This window comes from Rhinoderma darwinii, chromosome 4, assembly GCF_050947455.1.
Source record: "Rhinoderma darwinii isolate aRhiDar2 chromosome 4, aRhiDar2.hap1, whole genome shotgun sequence".
In the NCBI taxonomy this organism is placed as follows: domain Eukaryota; kingdom Metazoa; phylum Chordata; class Amphibia; order Anura; family Rhinodermatidae; genus Rhinoderma; species Rhinoderma darwinii.
In genome coordinates, this window is record NC_134690.1 from 231,818,259 (window position 1) to 231,840,459 (window position 22,201).

General features: G+C 41.0%; 1 protein-coding gene across 2 annotated transcripts in view; it reads right to left on the reverse strand.

Annotated features, from left to right (window-relative positions):
* The window catches only part of CDK19 (cyclin dependent kinase 19), a 218,101-nt gene that overhangs the window by 38,862 nt on the left and 157,038 nt on the right, over window positions 1–22,201 (reverse strand). For both annotated transcript variants that reach the window (XM_075864229.1, XM_075864228.1), the window contains exon 6: window positions 16,568–16,699. In XM_075864229.1, the coding sequence (XP_075720344.1) occupies window positions 16,568–16,699 (132 nt within the window). The remainder of the gene's footprint in view (window positions 1–16,567; window positions 16,700–22,201) is intronic.

Consider the following 22,201-nt stretch of genomic DNA (forward strand, 5'->3'; position numbering starts at 1 on the left):
TTTAGAATAGGTGAGTTGGTGTCGCCAAGTACCAAACAGGCAGGGGGGCTGAGATCTGGGGAGGTGAGCCTATTCGCAGACCGGCTGGAGGTATGGTTGCGTCGGTCTAAAACTGACCAAGTAGGGAAGGGTAAACTGATAGTTTTGTTCGCCCTCCCGGGGTCGGTTATGTGCCCAGTAGAGTGCATGCGGGGTTTTACGCAAAACAGGGGGTCTCCAGATTTGCCTTTGTTACGTCATGTGGACGGGTCGTTTTTGTCCAGGTTTCAGTTTGGAGCTGTATTTAAAAAATGTTTGACGGCGGTTGGTGTTGCGGTAGGCTCATATTCATCTCATTCCTTCAGGATTGGCGCAGCAACAGAAGCGGGGCGCTGGGGGTTGGATGATGAGGGGGTGAGGCGTATTGGTCGTTGGGAGTCTAACAGGTTTAAGTCCTATGTCCGCCCCCATATGTTATGATTTTTGTTGTTTACGCTTTACAAATGTTATATGGTGGTGCCTAATTGTTTTTTCCGTTTCAGATTCGCCTCCGTGTTTGGTGTGGTTGATGGGTCATTCTTACGTGCACTGGGGGGCTTTGAGGGCGGACGTCCGCCCGGATGGTCGCCAGTTGCGCATTCCGCGACAGGATGCGGTTGTGCATTGGCTGGGTTTTAGAGGTATGTCGTGGAGCAGGGTGTTGGCGGAATTCCAGACATATGCGCGGCTTGATAGGGTTCCGGAGGTCTTAGTGTTGCACGTGGGTGGGAATGACTTAGGAGTCCGCCCCTTTCGTGAGTTGGTGCGGGATATCAAACATGATATGTTGTGTTTGTGGGTATCTTATCCCAAGTTGGTGATAGTGTGGTCGGACATAGTCCCAAGAAAGCATTGGCGGTTAGCTAGATCTGTGGAGAGAGTCTATAAGGCTCGCATTAAAGTTAATCGGGCGGTGTCCCGTTTTGTGGCAAAAAACGGGGGCATTTGCGTGAGGCATAGGGATTTGGAGTCAGGAGTGGGGAATTTCTGGAGGAGTGACGGGGTTCATCTGACCGAGGTTGGCATTGATCTTTGGAGCTTGGCGATAGCAGATGGCATAGAAAGGGCGGTGGTGGTGTGGAGGAACTCACAGGCTTAAGGTGGTCAAGGCCTGTTTCGCTGTGGCGGGGGGAGTCCTTGAGGCCAGTCAGTACAAAATGGTGGGGGGGTCGCATCGGGGGTATGCGTCCCCCAAAAAAGGTACATGGTTGAAGACTTCATCGGGTGTTATCCCTTTGAAGTGGTCTTCTGGTAGAAGGTATATCACTTGAAGGCTTCATCGGGTGTTATCCCTTTGAAGTGGACTTCTAGTGGTCGGTATATCACTTGAGGGCTTCATCGGGTGTTATCCCCTTGAAGTGGACTTCTAGTGGTTGGAGCCATCTGCAGAGGTGAACGGTGCTTCCGAGCTGGTTTACGGCTGGAGGTAATTGGTGGTTTGCAGATGGCTAATTCGGTGTGTTCTTAAAAAAGGAATATCTGAAGGGGCTTCAAGGACTTCCTCTGCTCGGGTTAATGTTAACGTTAAATTGTTATTTACGATTCTGACCCATGTTGGGTCATGTGAATTATTAGGAGGAATTCTCTGGTGGATTCCTAACTAGTTATCCGAATGTTTCGGATTTAAATTGTTTTTATAAAACTGTGAAATTAATAAACGGCTGCTGTGGCCATTTCACATCCAACCTCGGTGTCATGTGTCTTTACTAAAGTGGGGGTGGTGGGATAGTATGGTCTAAGGTTAACACACGACTCTACTTAGGCAGGTCAAGGGGAGTACTGTCAGGATTGGAACCTGGAAACTCCTGTCCCAGGCACTAGCTTTTCGTGTTAAGCCACTGGTACTGTTGGACAGCAGGATTTAGTGTCTAGTTTGTCTTTGATTCCTGCATCTCTAGATCCCATTAACTAATTGGTGTCACTATTGTGGATCATTATATAAGCATGAACCTTGCAGTATCTCTTTGCCAGACTATTGAGCTTCCTGCTTGTGGTCTGGTTACTCTTTACCTCACCTTACTACCAATTGCTGTTTATCAGTGTACCGAACTTAGGGCTGATTCAGACGAATGTGACGTTTTTGCGCAATCAAAAACCGCAGTGTTTTGCATGCGCAAAAGCCACTTGACAGCTCCATGTGTCATGTTCATATGGATGCGCGGCTGCATGCTCTTCGCGCAGCCGCCATCTTTATGACACTCCGTTTGGATGTTTGTAAACAGAAAAGCACGTGGTGCTTTTCTGTTTACATTCATTCTTTTACTGTTATTGCGCGAATAACGCTTGTCCCACGGAAGTGCTTCTGTGGGGCATGCGTGATTTTCACGCACCCATTGACTTCAATGGGTGCGTGATGTGCGAAAAACGCTGACACATAGAACATGTCGCGAGTTTTACGCAGCGGACTAACACTGCGCAAAACTCACGGACTGTCTGCACTGCCCCATAGACTTCTCTAGGTCCGCGCGAGACGCGTGAAAACCACGCAGCCGGCACGGACGAAAAACCCGTTAGTCTGAATCCGCCCTCAGACTGTTCCCAGACCACGTCTCTACCTCACGTAACTACCTTATGCCGTTTATCTGTGTACCGAACCTGGACTGACACTTTTGCTGTTTGCACCTGTTAATCGTTTCAGTCACTGGACTCCAAATGTGTCTCAGTTCTGGACGCACAAAGGCCAATTTCATAGAAATCCAAGTAACCTATCAATATGTTTTTGGGGTGTTGGAGAAACCTCATGCGGATGTCGCCCATGGTTGTATTCCAACTCAGGATCCCAGTATTGCAAGGTAATAGTGCTAACCACTGAGCCAGAATTTATTGATTCTATATATATTTAAGTAACAAACATGAATAATTGGCCAGACTTACGCCAATTTTTTGGCACAATGAATTTGATAAGTGGCGTGCACCATATTTATAAATTATTTATGCAATTTTTAAACTTGTTCTACGACACGTTCTACAGGTTTGAAAAATACGCCTCGTGTGAACAGACAAACGTCAGCCCATTGCTTTCAATGGGCAGATGTTTGTCAACGCTTTCAAGCCGCATTTTTCGGACGTAATTCGGGGCAAAAACGCCCGAATTACGTCCGTAATTAGTGTGTGAACATACCCTAACTCCATTGTTTTGTCTGTGACTAAAAGCAGTGCATAAAATAAAACATCTGAATAATAGCAAAATATTAAAATAATAAAACTTTATTTTTTATAATTAAAATATGCACATTACATTTATCTTATTTGGATTTGAACATTAGGACTTTAATAACAATTTACTTCTTGAATGATTTGCTTAGAATATCAAATCAAGGAAATGTTTGTCCCGCATGTGATTGCTGAGAAGCTAACACAGCATAGACTACATGTTTTTTTTGGATGATGAGATCTTCAGAGCTATTGTTCGTGATAAGTGTCGTTGACAAAAATATAATTAAAAAGAACATAAATGATTGCACCTGATCAAACTCCACATTCTTCTAATACCACTAACCACATGGTTGTCATGAAGAAATAGACAGAACTGCCCAGTGTCTCCCTCTGATAAAGCACACAACACCTGGAGCTGTCACATCCAAGAATTTCCACACTGCTAAGGGACACAGCTGGCATCCACAGCTTACCCAATACTTTTTTTCTGAGCATGGAATAAACGGTTAGCTATTATGTGGAATTGTAAATTAGTGTATAATAGTAAAAAGTTCTGGGCACAATTACCCATATTTTGCTCTTATATCAACTAATACTTCATGTTTATCGTTTTTGTATGGTACAGTCTGGCCTTGTGGTGTTGGGAAAGAATGGGGTGTCAGTACTCTGTGCGGTACACTTAAAAGGTGTGGGCATCCCACAGATATAATAGTATGGGCGTAACTAACACTATTTTTTAAACTTGCCCTTGTATCAGTAAATATGGCCTTTTTATGTAACTTGAGTATATTTTGCTCTTACGATCACTTTTTTTCTAGAATATACTAAACAAACCTAAAAGTTGGTCACATTTTAGTTATACTTCAATTAATGACCCTCATACATCTTCATACAGTGAGCATGCTTAGAGATATTTTCCTAAAATCAATAATGCTTTAATACAGCAACCTAACTACCACTAGTGGAGCCATGTTGTGTAAGATTACAATAGTTACTATAATTCTGCTGTACCTGTCTTAGGCAACTGCTGTTTTTTCCTGTGCCAATTCGGCTTACATTTCCTGGATACTTCTCAACCCTGCTCCTGGTTCCCACATTTCGGATTGCTTGAACCCCTGGTCCTGTGACATCTGGTATTGTTTTGCCTTTGCCCTCCGCATGGTTTTAGTCCATAGCCTAAGTAGACTATGTGATCTCAGATTTGTACTTGTTGATTTGTATCTGTTTTAGCTTCCCCTGGAATCTACATTTCATTTTTGAATAGATACTTTGACCCCCACTGAAACTTCTGAACATTTGCATCAGTGTCCTTCACACACCATATGTAGATTGTATATTAGATCCATGCTGTATTTTCGGTTAGACCATATGTAGATTGCCTAGCTCAGGCTCAGATGAAACAGCTTGGCCACTTCTCCGTAGGGCTCATTCAGATGAGCGTGATTCCCGTCTGTGTGCTGTGCGTTGAAACAACGCACAGCACACGGACCCATTGATTTCAATAGGGCCATTCACACATGTGTTGTTTGTCATGCAGCGTGTGTCCGTAGCGTGAAACTCACTGCATGTCCTATACTGATGCGTTTTCACCCACCTAGTCACCCATTGAAGTCAATGGGTGCGTGAAAACAACAGACAGCACACGGACGCACATCCGCGTGCTGTCCGTGTTTCATGCATCAATTAAATTGAGGAGAAAAAAAAGCGCTTGCAAGTGTGAAAAACGCATGCCACACGAAAAGCACACTGATGCAAAAACGCAATGTACACAAACAGATTTACGCACGTAAATCTGTCACGCTCGTGTGAATGTAGCCTTACAAGGCAATAAAGCTTACTAATTCCCTTACCTCTTGCATCAAACCCATATTCCTTATGGATTGAAATGGTCTTTTCTGCCTAATCTTTGTATCCCAAGTATTCATGTTACATCTTGTTATTAAATTACCTGTAATTTCTTGGCGGTTTTTTTTTAATGTAAACCGTTAAATAAGATCATGAAGCTGTATAAATTAATAATATAAATTAAATAAAAAATATCTGAAAAGTGATTACTGTCATTGCCTAAAATTATATTGTGTATGAAAGTGAACATCATATATATGTCACTAAAGAATATTTTAGTTGGTTCCTGTGGTAAAAAAAAATGTGCAAGAAAAAAATACTTCATGATGAACTCAAAAACAGATTAGGGGACTTTCAGAAAGGAAACACCTGTGCAATGAGTCCAACAAGTCCATAAGTTCTCTTATTCTAGAACGTTTTGTTCTGAAAGCCTTAAAGCAAACACTCATCACACAAAATATTTCCCACCTGCTCAAACAAAAAGCATATATCATTCCTGGCAGTCAGATGCAGAGGTCTGGATGCTAAGAGCTTGTATGCTTCATCTCCTCTTTTTATTTGGATATTTCCTGTTGTTTTTGCCATCTGAGCCTTAGATAACACAATAAAAATACAAGACCAAAATGTGTCTGAATCAATTTAATTCTGGTCTCTTTTCAAAAAGTTCATCGGTTTTAAAGAGGCTCTGTGACCACATTATAAGTGCCCTATCTCCTACATAAAGAGATGGGCGCTGTAATGTAGGTGACAGTAATGCTTTTTATTGAATAAAACGATCTATTTTCACCACTTTATGTCTAATCCCAATCTCTGCACTTCGTTACTCTGTCTGTGGTAGTTACAGCAGAAGCGTAATCTCGTTGTAACCTGTCATTTACCGCGTAATCTCGCGAGATTACGCGTCCTCTGCTGTAACTACCACAGACAGAGTAACGAAGTGCAGAGATTGTGAATAGACATCCCGTGGGGTGTCTATTCACTGTCTAAACACTTCAGTATTGTTAATGTGTAAGTATAAGACAGCACATAGCGATCTAAAAGGATCCCTATGCGCTGCCTAAATTAATGGAGAGGAGTGCATGATGCTGATTGGTCAGCGTCATACACTCCTCTGTACAACGCCCACTTGGTCTAAAGTAAAAATACGCCCACTTGGGCATTAAGCAACTCATTAGCATAAATCTAAAAACGCTAATAAAGTGGTGAAAATAGATCATTTTCTAAATAAAAAGCATTACTGTCACCTACATTATAGCGCCGATCTCCTTATGAAGGAGATAGGGCACTTATAAAGTGGTGACAGAGTCTCTTTAAGGAAGGTTTTATATTTATCTAGAGTTAGAATTTTTTAAAGGCAATGTTCCTAAACCCAATATCCCCATCTCAAGTAAATTACATCAGAGTACCTCCAAGGCTATGTTCATACACTGTACAGTATATTAAAAGCACAGTATGAGGACATTGCGACCTAAAAACAATATGGCACATTTACTATTCAAAATGCGCCAGAATTCGGTCCTAAATTGAATTCTGAGAACCACATTTATTAACGGTTTTAGGGTATGTTCACACGACAGCGTCCGTAACGGCTGAAATTACGGGGATGTTTTCAGGAGGAAACATCCCCGTAATTTCAGCCGTAACGGCATGTGCAGGCGCTTGAATGCCGCGTCCATTACGGACGTAATTGGCGCTGCTTTTCATTGGAGTTAATGAATAACGGCTCCAATTACGCCCAAAGAAGTGACAGGTCACTTCTTTGACGCGGGCATCTATTTACGCGCCGTCATTTGACAGCGGCGCGTAAATATACGCCTCGTGTGAACAGACAAACGTCTGCCCATTGCTTTCAATGGGCAGATGTTTGTCAACGCTATTGAGGCGCATTTTTCGGACGTAATTCGGGGCAAAAACGCCCGAATTACGTCCGTAATTAGTGTGTGTGAACATACCCTTAGACACTTGTTCATGTTATCACTCCCCTCTTATCAAGAAGAGAGCATATTTGCTCACTATCGAATATAGAAGTTTTCCACCCTCCCAGAAAAGGAGTAACAAGATGGGCATTTGCTTATCTAATCACCCCTCTGCGCCTAATTACGCTGTTTATTGACTCCACGACCCGGATGTTTACCAGCATCTGGATCGCAGAGTAAAATAAGTCACACCAAACACTCGCACATAAAAAACATCAATACATTTTACACTGTCTCTATCCTGTTTGTAACTTTAATGTGCATAAGTATTTACCACCTGAAAGTCAATACTTTGTGGAGCCACCATTTTCTGCAATTACAGATGCAAGAATCTTGGTGTATGTTTCTATTAGTTTAGCACATCTAGACACTGGGATTTTTGCCCATTCTTCAAGGCACAACTGCTCTAACGCCTTTAACAGGTTCCCGACCGCTGGCCGTATTTATACGGCCAGCGGTCAGGGTCTCTAAAGTCCGCCGTATAGACTATTTACGGCGGCACTTCAGAGACTGTGCACGCGCGATCGCGTGCACACAGCTCTGTGCCCTGGCTGTTGCTAACAGCCATGGGCACTGGGCAGAATGTCAGGGGTCAATCTTTTGGCCCCTGAACATGTGATCGCTGTGACAACCAATCACAGCGATCACATGCATTTCTGCATAGAAAACAGTGTGCACGCGATCGCGTGCACACAGCCCTGTGCCCACGCTGTTACCAACAGCTCTGGGCACTGGGCAGAGTATCAGGGACCAATCTGATGGTCCCTGAACATGTGGTCGCTGTGAAAACCTATCACAGCGACCACATTTGTTTTATTTTGACTTTTCTGGCAGTAAATCTCCTGCCTCTTTTCTTCTCCTCAAACATTGTTTCAGTTTGAGGAGAAGAAGAGACTCGGGAGAATTGCTGCCAGAAGATTACAGTTACAGTTACACAAAAAATACAGTTACACTCTAAAACATTCTCTGTATAGATAGATTGTATAGATAGATAGAAATCTATCTATCCATCTATCTTTTTTTCTATATATCTACCTTTCTATCTTTTATTCTATTAGAATAGGCAGGTAGGGAGTATATAATTATATATATATCCACATATATATAATATATATAGCAATAGCGGTTTATTTTTTTGTTAGCGGTAGTGTAGATATATATAGCAGTTAGTTTGTGTGTTTCATATTAAAAAAAACGAAAAAAAACAACAATTTGTTTAGTTAGTGTTAGTGTTAGTTACGTTATGGCGAGGAAGTTGTTTAGCGCCGAGGAGGCATACGCCATGCTGTGGTCTGAGTCGGAGACCGCATCAGAGATGGCGTCCGAGATGGAACCTGTTTTAGGTAGTGACGATGACAGCGTCACTTCAGGTTCATCTTCAGGGGACGTTGTCCCTGATGCAGTTGAAACTGCAGAACTTGAAAGCGCAGGGCCAAGTAGCGCTGTAGCACGGGACAGCCTGGTCCCTTCAGTCCAGGCTCTTGTATGGGCACCTGCCCCATCTTTTGGGCCTAGAATCCACGGATTTACTGCCACTCCTGTCATAACCGTGGACAATACAAATTTTGTCCAAATGGATTACTTCCATTTATTTATAACGGACGACATCCTAAATCAGATTGTCCACGAAACAAATTTATATGCCACTCAATATATAAGGCAGAAACCTTCATCCACCCATGCCAGAGATTGGACGCCCACCAATTTGCTGGAATTAAAAAATTTTTTGGGGCTCACCCTAAATATGGGTATTGTCAAAAAGCCCTCCATTAGGTCTTACTGGTCAACAAGACCCGCCCAAGCCACCCCAGTATATTCTGCAGTAATGCCCAGGTCTCGTTATGAGACAATAATGAGGTTCCTCCACTTCAATGACAACGCACAGGCCCCCCCAAGTACCGATGCAAACCGGGATCGGTTGTTCAAAATAAGACCGCTAATAAATTCCCTGAATAATTTATTTCTGCAACTCTACACCCCTGAGCAGAATGTAAGTGTGGACGAATCCCTCTTCAACTTTCATGGCAGACTTAGCTTTCGCCAATATCTACCTTCAAAAAGGGCAAGATATGGCGTTAAGCTCTTCAAATTGTGTGAAAGCGGGTCAGGATATACCACCGCCTTCAGAATTTATGAAGGGCGGGACCGCACAATAAATGTTCCTGGATGCCCCCCTGATCTTTCCACCAGCAGTAAGATCGTGTGGGAGATAATGCAGCCTCTGCTTCACAAGGGGTACCACCTGTACTGTGATAATTTTTATTCGAGTGTGCCCCTGTTTAGGCATTTGCATGCTGCAAGGACTGGGGCATGTGGTACCATGCGCAAAAACCGAATTGGTTTTCCACAGCAATTAGTGGGGAAGCGCATGGTAAAGGGGGACTCCTGTGCTTATGCATCTGAAGAATTGCTGGCGGTCAAGTTCAGGGATCGCAAAGATGTGTATGTGCTAAGCACGATTCATACCGCAGGAACAGTGGCAGTGAGGGAAAGGGGGGCAACATCGGACAAGCACAAACCAGTGAGCGTGTCCGAATATAACAAGTACATGGGGGGGGGGGTGGATTTAAGCGACCAGGTTTTACAGCCCTATTTAGTAAAATACAAAAAAGTGGCCATTTATTTGTTACAGGTGGCCATCCACAACTCATTTGTGCTCTACAAAAAAAACAGAGGCAGAGACACATACCTGGATTTCCAGGAAAAAATTATTGAAGGCCTCATTTTTGATGTTCAGGACACCCGAGAATGCCCCCAGTCTGAGGATGTCACGCGACTGACTGAAAGACACTTCATCAGTCGGATTCCCCCAACACCAACCAGAAGCAACCCTCAGAAAAAGTGCCGCGTCTGCAGAAAAGACGGGCACCGCAAAGATTCCCGATATTTCTGTCCCTCATGTCCCTCACAACCAGGCCTGTGCATTGAGCCATGTTTTAAAAAATACCACACTGTTCTGAATTATTAGATTTTAGTTAATTCGTTGAAAATATATTTGCCCTACATTACGTTTTTATTTTTCCCCTGATTTTACTCCAAGGGTGAGGGAGGGAATGGGTGGGGGGTGGATGTCATGTTTGCATATTCTCTAAAGTTCATCTGCTGGAGAGCTCTATTTGCATAAACCTGCAATTTCTTATTTTAGAAAACCCAAAAAAATAAATTCCCATTATACCCCTAGAGGAATATTTTGGGATTTCTGCTTCAAGAGCAGATATTTTGGAAGTGTTATAGAAACTCTGTTGAGTTTTGTAAAACCAGCTTTGAAAAAAGGCGATTTGTGAAATAAGCTTCTTCTATCGTCCGCCCTCCTACTTCTCTATGTGATAAATAAGGCACACATATTTGGTATCCCCATGCACCGGAGAAGTGGCAGAATGTGAAAGGAGATTAATTTTGGCCGTGGTCTATGCCGTGTGTGAAAAATGCTGGTATAAACTGACGCATTTGCTAAAAAATTGCTAATTTTATTTTGATCCATCTTATTCAAGAAACTTTCAGAAGAAAACTGGACTGTCTAAAAATATGATAAACCCCTTGAAGAAAACCTTGTGGGGTCTACTTGCGTGAATGAAGTAATTTATGGGGTGATTCTAATCTTTTAGCAGAATTAGGCCCCCAGAAAACAGTATGCGGCTATAAAATCAAATGCAAAATTCCTGGACCGAAAAGGCCGAAAAGCCTCCTTTTATGCCAAGCCCTGGCACATGCCCGCACAGTGAATAAGGCACACATATTTGGTATCCCCATGCACGGGAGAAGTGGAAGAATGTGAAAGGAGATGAATTTTGTCCGTGGTCTATGCCGTATGTGAAAAATACTAGCCTAAACTGACGCATTTGCTAAAAAATTGCTGAATTTTTTTTGTTCCATCTTATTCAAGAAACTTTCAGAAGAAAACTGGACTTGCTAAAAATATGATAAACCCCTTGAAGGAAACCTTGTGGGGTCTACTTGTGCGAATGAAGTCATTTATGGGGTGATTCTAATGTTTCAGCAGCATTACGCCCCCCAGAAAACAGTATGTGGCTATAAAATCAAATGCAAAATTCCTGGACCGAAAAGGCCGAAAAGCCTCCTTTTATGCCAAGCCCTGGCACATGCCCTCACAGTGAATAAGGCACACATATTTGGTATCCCCATGCACGGGAGAAGTGGAAGAATGTGAAAGGAGATTAATTTTGTCCGTGGTCCATACCGTGTGTGAAAAATGCTAGCATAAACTGGCGCAATTGCTAAATTCTTGAATTTTTTTCCAATTTTGCCCACTTTAGAGAAAATAATAAAAATGATATATACTGACAAATGCCACAAAAACAAAGCCCTATCTGTCCTTTAAAAAGAGTGTAAAATTCAAAGATGAACTTTATTCACCTGCTGAGTTATAGTCATCTAAAGAAGCGAATAGCAAAATTGTGACATTTGCTCTGGTCATTTAGCTGTAAAACAGCCTAGTCCTTAACCTGTTAAGTTAAATGGGTTGCCTTGGTGGACAGCAGTCTTCAAGTCATGCCACCAATTCTCAATTGGATTGAGGTCTGGGCTTCAACTTGACCATTCCAAGACATTTACATAGTTCCCCTTAGACCACTCTGGTGTATCATTAGCAGTATGTTTAGATTCATTGTCCTACTGGTGGGTTAACCTCTGTCCCAGTCTCAAATCTCTGGTAGACGGAAACAGGTTTTCCTCAAGAATTTCCCTGTGTTTACCGCTATCCATTTTTCCTTGAATCTTGACCAGTTTTCCATTCCCTGCCGATGAAAAGAATCCCCACAGAACGATGCTGCTACCACCATGCTTTATTGTGGGAATGGGGTCCTTGGGGTAATGAGAAGTGTTGAGTTTGCAGCATACATAGTATTTCCAATGATGGACAAAGAATTATATTTTAGTCTTGTTTGCCTAGAGAAGCTTCTTACATGTGTTTGGGAAGTCTGCCACATGCTATTCAACACTTGTTTTCTTAGGTTTGCTTTAAGAATTTTTTTTCTTGTATATTTATACTGACATGTGACTTTTTGCACACAGGGACCTTATTCAACTAATTGTTTGACCAGACTCTATTTAAGGGTTTCATAACCAAGGGGGTAAATACATATGCACTCACAATTTTTCCGTTTTTAGTTAAATGGACACTAACATTTCAAACAACTAATGCTAATCTAATAGTATACCCCATGCACTTGAACTTTTAACCATTGGAAATAAACTTGGAGCACGGTTTCCTTTTTACAATTCTCTTTGAGCGCTGGATCATTCCTTCTTTTTTCCTATAGATCAACTTTGTAATTTACTCACTGTTAAAATGTAATTATTTTAGCCATGCAAATTCTGTGTGAAGGTACTGCCACCAGGTGCCTCCCTTCCTGTTATCTGCTGTCCACCCCCTGTTGTCAAGTAAAATCCGTGTCTAGTTACAGAGCAGAATTGATGGACTAGACAAGGTGGGGGTTGTGTCTCTTCACTGCCTGCCTAAACAAATCTATGGAGAGGGGGAACAGGAGGAGGGAGCAGAGAGATAGTGAGTCAGACACAGACACACTGCCAATACAAGTCTATAAAGAGGGAAGGGAGAGCGGGGGAATAGTAGGGCAGCCACAGTTACACTGCCCTTAGAAGTTTATGGAGAGAGGAGAAGGGAGCAGGAGTAAAGTAAAAAAGACACACACAGACGTGCTGAAGTCTTCTAGTAATGTCTATATCATCCCAGTGTTGGATTCTTAGCTACACTGCTCATTATTGCTGTCTAATCTTCTCCATGCTGCTACAGCTCCTATATAAGAAAAAAGGTTGCAGCACTGCAACAAGGTCCAGTGAAAAATCTGTAGTTTTATTTTGCCCATGTTTAAAGCCAGGCGAAGTTTCAGTTCCACCATGGAACACGTTTCAAGCCATGGTGGAACCGAAACGTCACTTGAATTTAAATATGGGCAAATAAAACTACAGATTTTTTACTGGACCTTGTTGGAGAGCTGCAACCTTTTATTTTATGCCATTTTGAGCTGTGGATTGAGCTGTAGCTGCTTTGCACCCACCACTTTATTACACGAGTGCTGTTTCAATTTAATATTTTTGATATTAAATATATATATATATATATATATATATATAATGTATAATATATACATTTATATCCATTTTAACCCTTTTGCTGCCACGGTTTATGAACAGTTTTACTAATTAAACCTAATAAACACCCATACCTACAGTGCCTTGCAAAAGTATTAAGCCCCTTGGTGTTTTACCAGTTTTGTTGCATTACAGCCTGGAATTAAAATGGATTTGAGTTAATTTTATGTAATGGACTGACAAAATAGTCCAAATTGTAACAGTGGAAGGAAAAAAAATATACCTTGTTTAAAACCCCCCCAAAAAACAACCTTATTAAAGCATACCTAACCTTTTAGGGAGCTTTTCAGAATAATCTGCCATATGTGTGCACATGAGGAATAACTCTATTTCTGGCCATTATATGACTTGTATTGTTGTCTCTGAGCTAGCGGGTGGACATGCACATAGAAGAGAGGAGAATGCTGCTCTCCTATCGCTATGTAAAATAAATATATATATATATATTTTACATAGCGATAGGAGAGCAGCATTCTCCTCTCTTCTATGTGCATGTCCACCCGCTAGCTCAGAGACAACAATACAAGTCATATAATGGCCAGAAATAGAGTTATTCCTCATGTGCACACATATGGCAGATTATTCTGAAAAGCTCCCTAAAAGGTTAGGTATGCTTTAATAAGGTTGTTTTTTGGGGGGGTTTTAAACAAGGTATATTTTTTTTCCTTCCACTGTTACAATTTGGACTATTTTGTCAGTCCATTACATAAAGTTAACTCAAATCCATTTTAATTCCAGGCTGTAATGCAACAAAACTGGTAAAACACCAAGGGGCTTAATACTTTTGCAAGGCACTGTAGGTATGGGTGTTTATTAGGTTTAATTAGTAAAACTGTTCATAAACCGTGGCAGCAAAAGGGTTAAAATGGATATAAATGTATATATTATACATTATATATATATATATATAAAGAGTAGTGCACACGCTATCATACTACACACCAATCATTTACACTTACCAGATTTCTTTTGCCCAGTTCAGACCTAAAATAATCCCTAGAGGCAGTAGAGTGACCTCTCCCGCTGAAATCCATAGCCCGATACTGTTAGGACAAGCCCCTTTCTCGACGCCTCAATAACCCTCCCGGTTGCACAAGTGGTATATATCTGCCCCTGCATATTTGGCTTTCCTTTCACTTGCAGACAAATGATACGAAAGGTAAAACTTTAAGGGTCCAGAATTGGTTAGCATCAAATAAAAAGTTAAATCCATTAAAGGGGATCAGTCAACATACTGTGCTGCCCTGTTTAGGGGGCAGCATAGTATGGCGACAGGTCTGCTCTACTATTAGACCCAAAAGCAATAGAACCATTATTGTGTCATTTGGCTAACCAGTGATTGACAGGCTGACCCATATTCATACACTGGTGAGAAGTGTGGGGGAGGTGGGGGGAGCGATCCCCTCATGAATACAACAGACTCATAACTATTAATGCTGTATTTTTTTTTCATTAGCCTCTATTAGTCAAATGGCATAATATTGTTTTGCTGTTACCAAGCTCTTCAGCATTGTACAGAGATGGTCATCAGTCTCGGTCCCCATTAGGGCCCACAATCTAATTTCCTTGCCTTAAAAACTAAAATACACACTAGTATCAATGTCATAGAAAGCCACTTAACCTATGAGTTTATTTTTGGTGTGTGAAATTTAACATGAATGCTAGGAGGAAACCCATACAAACACAGGAAAAACATATTAACTCTATGCAGATGTTGTCCTGTCGGACGACATTGCTAACCAGTGAAAGCTTACTTCATTCTGATTATTCATGTGACATTCAGTAAACTAAAAGTACAGTAAAAAATAGTGTAGTACCGTGTTAAGAAAATTCGAGATTAACTCCACCCATTTTAAAGTGCACCTGTCATCAAATTTTTTGCATAAATCAGTAGTAAATATGAATACGAGAAACTTTGAAATACATCTCATTATAGGAAATTGATAACTTTCAGCAGCCTCTAGCTCCCCTTTCCCTCCCTGCCTGTAAATTTTCAGAAACCTCCTCAGTCTCCCAAAACTCTGTTTAGAAGAATACAATAAATTGTAGAAACCAAGCAGGAGATGGAAGCTGCAGTTTCTCTCTCTCTTTTTGAGATTGCTTGCTGTGAAAGTGATTAGAATATGTTTAAAAGATAACATTTTGCATGGACTCCATTTTGTATGGTAGGCGTCCATTTTGGATCGTTGGAATCCATGTTTTGGCCTGAAGGAGCCATCTTGAGATTAATAAGTAAAAAGTAATATGTCAGCAGATGTCTTGAAGCAATTCTATGTTGTGTTCTTGAATTGAATGTTTTATTACTCTTGTAAGGAGCAGATCAAATAGCCTTGGCCGAATGAACAATGACATTGTTTACCATGAGGGAAGGGGATTCAGCCCTCTGTTTAAATGATTTAAACTTATCTGCAGTCTCCATTCTCTAGTGAGATAAGAAGTAGAGACAAATTAACTTGTGTCTCTGAAATGTGTGTCTTCCCATGGGACAAGGTTCAGGCCACCTGGGGCTTGGAGGGTGAAGAATTATTATAATGCATTGAAATATTCTCATTGGCTGAATCAGAGTCATTATCATATTGTAGATGATTGGCTGAAACCAAAGCCTACACCTTTCCTGTCATTATACTTGTTTGGATCAATAAACCGCAGAGAAGGATTTTGAGCATACAAGCATGGTCTCTTGTGTCATCTTTTCTCTCAGATATATATATCTATCACCTATGATTTGGAAGCTGGATAAATCACTGGAGGGCGGGTATCGGTTGACATACCCATTACAAATTTCAGTCTAATATATTTTGGCCCATGATTGCGTTAACACTTGCTATAAAAAGGGAGCAAAATTGGGGAGACATCTGTTTGTGATCAGATGAAGAGCTAAAGAGTCTATCCAATCAGCAGGCATGGAGAGAGAAAGTATGCGTTTTCTAAAAGGAATGGAGAGTGATGAACAAATACCCCAAAATACAGGTTAGCTGCAGAGTTTCTGGCATAACTACATTTAATATACATCTACAGCTGCCTAAGGAGTGGTTGTCGATTTGATTTTTACAATTTCCCTTAAATTTTTTACTCTTTTAGTAACACGAAATTCAATTCACAGCATATGATTTGGCACATCGCAGATTTGCATCATGCTCCCAAAAAGGAACTAGAAATAAGACCACGAGAAAAACATTTACGGATGATAACTGGTAAAACAAGGAACTCGGTGGAGTTCCATTTTGTAGATAGTTGCCATGAAGTAACCAAGGAATTTTTATCATTATTAAACACTAAACCTCAATAAATATACTGCTTATTGGTATTGTCTGGTATATTTGTGTGTTTTATTGTACTGTATATTCTTTTGTGTCATACCACTTATTTATAGAAAAAACGGAATGTGTTTGTTATTATAAAGTAGGTGTCCTTTCTATAAGCATCTTCTAATTACTTACCTATAGCTTTAGTATAATGTCTAGCACCAAGTAGCAACTCTGGAGCTCTGTACCAAAATGTAACCACAACTGGATCCAGGTCTGCTAGTGGTTTCAAAGGAGAATTGAATAATCGAGCAAATCCCATGTCAGCTATAGCAGAAGGACAGAAAAAAAACCAAATACGTTACGATATAGCCAATGTTAATCAAAGGTGAAGCTTCACTTTAAAAAAATGTCATATAGGTCAAGGAATTTGTCATTTGTGTAGTTAATGTTTGCGATAAATAGCTAGGGGTGGGCAAATGACTGTGGATGCCAGAAGGCAGTTTGATGTTATACTGTAGCCAGGGAATAAGAATGTCCATAGACTTTAACAATACTGGACGTTTTGGTCGCTCCCGGACCTCTGTCAATGGTTATATCTTTCACCCTATGTGTACAACCACTGCGATAATCGTTGACAAAGGTCCAGGGGGGACCGAAACTTCTGGTATTGAATTTATGCGGTGTACATTCACATCGACACACATATTGCAAGCTGAAAATATTGCACCCTTGAGGAAAAAATATAAAAATTAAATAGACACTGCACTTTGTACAAACTTTACAAAAATCAATAGCATAAGCGAATATAAGAAGCTTTGTAATATAACTTATTAGGGGAAAATGCCTCTTTCGCTACTAATCAGTCGTCATCCCCTTCCCTCCTAAACTGTTCACTCGTTCTGAATTTAACTGCTATCTCCGTCTTGTCTTAGGCTCCATGCACACGACCGTGCCCGTAATTATGACCCATAATTACAGGCACGGACAGCCGGCCGTATTTACGGGCTGTGCTCCCATTATAAAGTATAGGAGCACGGTCCATAAAATAAAAAAATAGGACAAGTCCTAATTTTTTTCGGCAAGTTTCTACGGCACGGACACCTTCCCGTAAATATACAGGAAGGTGTCCGTCGGACATAAAAATGAATGGGCCTGTAATTACTGTCCGTAATTACAGGCAATTTTACGGTCGTGTGCATGGGGCCTTACTGAGGGATCAGGTTATAGCTGCCCATAGAAGTCTATGGAGGAGGGAGGAGGAGAACAGGAACAGAGAGAGAGAAGAGAAAGACACAGACTGTCGTGATGCAGCTGCTCATAGTAAGATTTATATGCCAGCCCAGCTGATGTTTCTATATACTGACTGTGTGTGTGTGTGTGTGTGTGTGTGTGTGTGTGTGTGTGTGTGTGTGTGTGTGTGTGTGTGTGTGTGTGTGTGTGTGTTAGATAGAGGAGAGCAGGATTCTCCTCTTTTCTGTGTGCAGTGTATAGAAGAAATGATAGCCATTAGGCCTCGCATACTAGCTCAGAGAAAACGGAGAATTCGTTTATCAGTACATTAAATGGTAATATTAAAAATGACAACTCATTTTGCAAAAAACAAGCACTCATTTGACTATGTCGATGGAAATATAAAAAAAAGATATGGCTTTTGGAAGGCGCGGAGGAAAAAATGAAAATGTAACGAAAAAAAATGTCGGTGGTGCCGAGGGGTTAAGCTGGCCAGAGACCTGAAATGAATGTTTACTCTTTTTCGGTTGTCAGTTATTAACTGGTCAAATTCTTTGTTCAAACAACAAATAAACAAAATAGTTAAAACTGATTTGTCATGTTGCACTTATGCTGTACTGTAATTTGCTCTACACCTTCATTAGGTACCTTCTACACTCCTGTTCTTTCTTTGTATGAGCCTTAAAGGGAAAAAAATACTTTTTGGATATCGAAATTGATCTACTATTTTGGATTGTTTGGTCGGCAGCCAGTTGTAACCTGAAGATTATGGTGCAATCAGACAAATGTATAATAGTACTGGGTTTTCTTTATTCCTCATCAGTCCAATTGACAAAAATCAACATAGAATAAACAGGTATTTTTAAATTTCTGCATATGCTGTTCCCAAGTATATAATATAGTAAAGTATAAGATCACTAGGCGTTGTACCATCTAAAATTCATATTCTTAAAGCACGAGAGATTAAATAGAATGTCACAAGATTTCACAATAGAAACTGCATCCATTATTGAATAGATCTCTTAGAACTGATGAAACTCCTTTGTTTACTTTGAAACTCCATGTCAGAATGTCTGTATTATCCTTTTTCAAAGCTTTCCAGCCTGATATTAAAATTATCATTTTATGAGACCAAGTATATGCATGATGTAATCTCAATCACCTCCCACCTACAGCTCACAAGTTCCAATCAGTGTTCCTCCTTCCCTGCACCATGCTGAAATCTTGCACACGCTCAGTACAAGCTGCAGTCTCCCTGACTCCCACACATGCTCAGTACAAGCTGCAGACTCCCTGGCTCTCACACATGCTCAGTACAAGCTGCAGTCTCCCTGGCTCTCACACACGCTCAGTACAAGCTGCAGTCTCCCTGGCACTCACACACGCTCAGTACAAGCTGCAGTCTCCCTGACTCTCACACATGCTCAGTACAAGCTGCAGTCTCCCTGGCTCTCACACATGCTCAGTACAAGCTGCAGTCTCCCTGGCTCTCACACATGCTCAGTACAAGCTGCAGTCTCCCTGGCACTCACACACGCTCAGTACAAGCTGCAGTCTCCCTGGCACTCACACACGCTCAGTACAAGCTGCAGTCTCCCTGGCTCTCACACATGCTCAGTACAAGCTGCAGTATCCCTTGCTGTCACACATGCTCAGTACATGCTGCAGTCTCCCTGGTTCTCACATATACTCAGTACAAGCTGCAGTCTCCATGGCTCTCACACATGCTCAGTACAAGCTGCAGTCTCCCTGGCTCTCACACATGCTCAGTACAAGCTGCAGTCTCCCTGACTCTCACACATGCTCAGTACAAGCTGCAGTCTCCCTGGCTCTCACACATACTCAGTACAAGCTGCAGTCTCCCTGGCTCTCACACATACTCAGTACAAGCTGTAGTCTCCATGGCTCTCACACATACTCAGTACAAGCTGCAGTATCCCTTGCTGTCACACATGCTCAGTACAGGCTGCAGTCTCCCTGGTTCTCACATATACTCAGTACAAGCTGCAGTCTTCATGGCTCTCACACATGCTCAGTACAAGCTGCAGTCTCCCTGGCTCTCACACATGCTAGGTACAAGCTGCAGTCTCCCTGGCTCTCACATATACTCAGTACAAGCTGCAGTCTCCCTGGCTCTCACACATGCTCAGTACAAGCTGCAGTATCCCTGTCTCTCACATATATTCAATACATTCTGCAGTCTCCCTGGCTCTCACACATACTCAGTACAAACTGCAGTCTCCATGGCTCTCACATATGCTCAGTACAAGCTGCAGTCTTCCTGTCTCTTACACATACTCCGGACAAGCTGCCATCTCCCTGGCTCTCACACATACTCAGTACAAGCTGCAGTCTCCCTGGGTCTCACACATGCTGAGTACAAGCTGCAGTGTCCCTGGCTCTGTAGTAAAAGAAAGCAGCAGATGAAGTTATAAGATGTAATTCCACACTAAAACTGCTGCTGGAAGAAAGGCTCTCTCTATGCAGAGCCAGGAAAACTGCAGCTTGTACTGAGCATGTGTGAGATTTCAGCATGATGTAGGGAAGGAAGGACACTGATAGGAGCTTGTCAGCTCTAGGTGGGAGGAGACAGATTACATTATTCATATGGTAAACTTTGAGAAAGAATAATACAGCCATTCTGACAGATTTTCAAAGTAAGTGCATCAGTTTCATCAGGTCTAACAGATCTATTTAATAATGTATGCAGTTTGTATTGTGAAATCTGTTGACAGATCCTCTATAACTAATAGATGGTTCAACCTGTGAAGTACGAATGACAATCTGCAGCAGTTTCTTAAAGGCAGGGCGAATTCCCCCTAGATAGTGTAGGTAAGGTAACAATTTTCATTTAATATAACAGTTCACGGATACATCCAACGTACAAAATTATCCTATTTCACCTTTCCATGAACAAGGGTGTTTTGGGCCATGCCCAGAACAATTCTAGATGAGTTTTCTTTTTTTTATTTTATTTCTAAGTCTACAGAATTGTATTTTTTTTACAATTTACTATATTTATTGTTTACTATTGGGGCTCAAGTTAGCTGGGAAAACATGATCTTTGTATTTTCTGCTGTCCAGAGTTGCCAAGCCAACCTGATTTTTGCTTTTTTCTGAACAACTTATCAAAAAATCACGGATAGACACATTTTTTACAGCAAAATCGGAAAACCAATAACAATTGCAAAAGATGCCTAATAATATATGTCTATAGCTCACAATACTAATATGAATACATGAGCTTTACCTACTGTGAAATGTAAAATGATGATCGGCTGCTTTCACTTGCGTTTACTGGTCTCCATTAGATGTAGACATGAAACGGAGGCTGTGCCAGAAAGCACCCGACACACACGTTATACAGAGGCTGTGACCGATGCTTAACAGTGGCACCTGTCATCCAAAGACTATAATGGTATCCGTTTAATGGATGCATCATGAACTCTGATGACCCTTTTCATGAGGTATTTGTTAAATAGAAGCTATTATAGCCTATGGGTGACAGGTGCCACTATTAGGCATCCGTTTAAAGCATCTGTTACCCATAGGCTATAAATGTATCAGTTTAACAGATACGTCATGAAAAGCGATTGAAAAGCTCATGAAGTATCTTTTTAACGGAGGCCTGTGACAGATGTTACATGTTGAAAAAATGTACAAGTTTAATGTATGAGAGTTTTTTTTTTTACAGAATGCCTCTGGATAGAATAGCATAGTCTACTACGCCATTCTATCCAGCAAAAAAAAATAATATATATATCTGGCGTATACCACCAGATTGAGGCCAAAAGAACAATTGACTAAAAAAAAAAGAAGTAAATTAACCATTAAAAATAAATAAATAGGTCTCTGGCCAATGTACCCTTGTGCCCAGTTTGATTTATCAAACAGTTCATAGTACAGAAGCACGCCTCAATATTGACATATTATTTATTTATCCTCGAGTGTGGCAGCGCTATTATTATTTCACTTTGTATATTATTTTTAGATTTAAATAAAAGTTTGTCATTTTTGTTTTACAGTTCGTTTATTTACTTTCCACTTTATTATTTTCTATATTAAATAAATAAGCCACATATTTTTCTTAGAGCCTGTTCACATATGCAATCCCTCCTCTCTGCTCCGTCACAGGAGCAGAACAACGAAGCTGGAAGCGCTAGATCCCTTGCATAACGGATACCATCGCAGCCTGACGGAACCCATTATCTTCAATGGGTTCCGTCGGGTTTCCATTATGGTGTCCGTCTTTTTACCTACGAAAATAGCGCAGCATGCTGCAGAGTTGTTCCTGGAATTTTGGAACGGATCTGTGATGGAGGCCCCTAACAAAGCCTCCAATGCAGATGTGAACTTTTCTTATGTTTTTATTCAGTGTTTATATTTTTTTTATGCAACCTCTATTCTAAAACTTATATAAACTTGGCCTGGACACAGGTTATCTTTAATGTTTGACATTTAGATAGGTTAAATTTTGAGCGTTAGAGGTACAATAGATACATCTTACTATTGTATCTAGTATTGCGCTTGGTGTGATCTATATCAGATACAGCCATGTTTAAAGCAGAAATAATATGCATTTATGTTACTTTTATT